Consider the following 2,845-nt stretch of genomic DNA (forward strand, 5'->3'; position numbering starts at 1 on the left):
TTAAAATCAAGGCACACAATATTAGAATACCAGACATTTAAGACAATTTAAAGAAATTTTAATATACGTCTCAATATGCAGCCATCTAGTTGAATAATAGTGCATAGATTAATGAGGATGATTTATGTATCTCTTTATATAACCTTCTTTACTGAAGATTTTCTCAATAGAAATTTTGAGAACTACTGGAACAGACTTATCTAGAGAATAATGTCACAGCCAGTTTTATGAACCAAAGTAAGAGTCGAGTGTTCTCCTCCAAAAAGATATGTAAACACCTACTTATCTATATACTGTTTCAGGGCCCTCTCAGGTTGCAGAAGCCACTTCACAGACTGTATTAACTCTTAATAAATTAGACCTAACTCAGTGCTATTACATAAAAAATATACCTAGAATGCTTTATACTATACTGTGCTTGAATTCAATCCATATTCCTGGAAACTCACAAACAGGTGTTGACAGTTTATTTTCAAAACTGAGAATCATAACCAGTATTTATAAATAGACAAAAAGTTTTTAGGATGTGTATGATTCGGGTTGTGGGAGAATTTACAAAATGTTTTAACCTATGTGTGATCTATGTATTTAAAATTTCCCTGAGGTGATTCCAGTAATTAGTCAGGCACCAGAGACATTGTTCTACACCACACTTGAAGAAGAAATAATTTCATAAGTAAAAAAAAGTGCAAAACTAATCCCCCTGCTTTGAACGTCACTATGGCTCTGTAGACCACATAACTCAGAGAAGATGGATTTCCAGTGTTTCCATCAGAGTGAGTTAATTACAAGATTTATCCCCAAGTAAGTAAAGGTATTAAAGTATTATATGGAATTATTGGATACTGCCCATTTTATTTTTAGAGGTTCTCTGCTAAAGAAAATATTGTTTAATTTCAATATTACAGTTTTTATTAAAACAACTTGTCTTGAAGGTATTAATTTTGCGGAGAATTTAGCTAATGTCATTGACAGTTCATGAAGATAAACAAATCATGACTACAGAATAGTAGGTTTGTTCTTTGAAGGGAGTCACCATGTCATCACAGACACTTAGTAATGACAAATGAACACATGCTTAAACTGCAATTTTATGAAAGAGATTTCCCTTAATCATTTGCTGCATGGCATGGATCACATCCTTGTTCCTTAGACTGTAGATCAATGGGTTCAGCATTGGGCTCAAAAAAGTATAGAAGACTGCAATTATTTTGGACTCCTCTACAGACGTCTCAGATGGGGGCCTTAAGTACATGCAGCAGAGGGTTCCATAAAATATGGTGACTGTTGTAAGGTGGGAAGCACAGGTAGAAAAGGCTGTGTGCCTGCCTTTAGCAGAACGGATCCTCCAGACAGCTGTAATAATGAAAAGGTAGGACAGGAGAATGATGAAGAGGGAGCTTGAGAGAGTAAAACCAGCGACTACAAACATTGCCGTCTTCTTGACATAGGTGTCAGAGCAGGCCAACATTAAAAGAGGAGGGTCAGCACGGTAGATATGATGGATTTCAAGGGAGCCACAGAAGGACAAGTGAAAAGTCAGCAGTGTCTGAGAGAGTCCACTGAGGAAGCCAAAAGTATAAGGGACCATGACTAGAGAGATACAAATGTTCCTGGGCATTTTGGTGCTGTAATGTAAAGGGCTGCGAATGGCAACATAGCGATCCACTGGCATGGAAGCAAGGATATATAACTCAGTGATCACCAGCGCAATGAAGAGAAGACACTGCATGAAGCATCCAGCATAGGAGATGGTCTTCTGGTCTGAGAGGAAATTATGCAGCATATTTGGAGTAATGTTGGAGGAATAACAAATGTCTACAAAGGAGAGGTGGCTAAGGAAGAAATACATGGGCGTTTGGAGGTGGGAATTGGTCTTGATCAGCAGGATCATGCACAGATTCCCTGCCAGTGTGATTAGGTAGATCACCAGAAACACCCCAAACAGGATCTTTTCTAGCACTGGATCCTCTGTGAATCCCAAGAGAATGAATTCCCTCACTACAGTGTGGTTTTGAGAAGACATTTTCTTAGCCCTTGAAAACTGACAGTGACAAAGAAAGTGAGGAATTCTGTCTGATCTAGATTCTGCTTTTATTATTTTATTCCATCCATTTTATCACTTACTTATTGATCAATTCATCTATGAGGAAATTACTCTTCTCTTTTCAACACACACATCAAGATTTCTATGTAAATATTTTCACACTCTATCTCTGTTATCTCTCTCTCTATATATATATATACATCTCAAACACACAAACACATTCACTCTCTCTCATGTATATATAATGTATTTACATATAGTTGTATTTTATATTAATTAATAGATAATATGTTATAATATTACATATTATATATACATATGTATACATTTATAACTGTCTTCTTGGGGAACTTCATATTTGATATTTTTTCCAAATGTTTTGGGAAAAAAAGCCAAAAAAAATGAAAATTAGACAGGAAAAGCAGCACATCATCAACATCATTCAAATGGACAAACAAAGGAAGTTGGATTTCTAGGGTCCCTTGCGCTGTGATGTCCTATTGTTTCAGATATAAAATAGAAGATAAATGTTCAGCACAGCATTTTCTCTTGAAACCTATAGTCGTCTGACTTAATTTCTTAAAGAGGACACTGAATTTAGTGAAATTTAACTCTTGATATATGGCTCAGAAGGTACAGAATGAAGACTTGTTCTCTCTGCTTTATAAATTTACCCACTCATTTATTCACGTACTGCAAAATTTGATATTTTTCTGTTCTAGGATCTGTAGTTGCAGCAGTGAACAAATTCCCCGTCCTCATGGAGCACATGTTGTAGGAGGAGGAACAGATATTAAA

The 2,845-nt window shown here is 36.0% G+C and overlaps 1 protein-coding gene across 1 annotated transcript; it reads right to left on the reverse strand.

Moving 5' to 3' along the window:
* Nucleotides 1-837: 837 nt before the first annotated feature.
* LOC131403033 (olfactory receptor 5M10-like) lies at nucleotides 838-2,067 on the reverse strand. Its single transcript, XM_058537437.1, has one exon. It carries the CDS (start codon nucleotides 2,024-2,026, stop codon nucleotides 1,079-1,081), a length of 948 nt encoding a protein of 315 aa, XP_058393420.1. The 5' UTR covers nucleotides 2,027-2,067; the 3' UTR covers nucleotides 838-1,078.
* Nucleotides 2,068-2,845: the final 778 nt, after the last annotated feature.

This window comes from Diceros bicornis, unplaced genomic scaffold (assembly GCF_020826845.1).
Source record: "Diceros bicornis minor isolate mBicDic1 unplaced genomic scaffold, mDicBic1.mat.cur scaffold_54_ctg1, whole genome shotgun sequence".
Classification (NCBI taxonomy): Eukaryota; Metazoa; Chordata; class Mammalia; order Perissodactyla; family Rhinocerotidae; genus Diceros; species Diceros bicornis.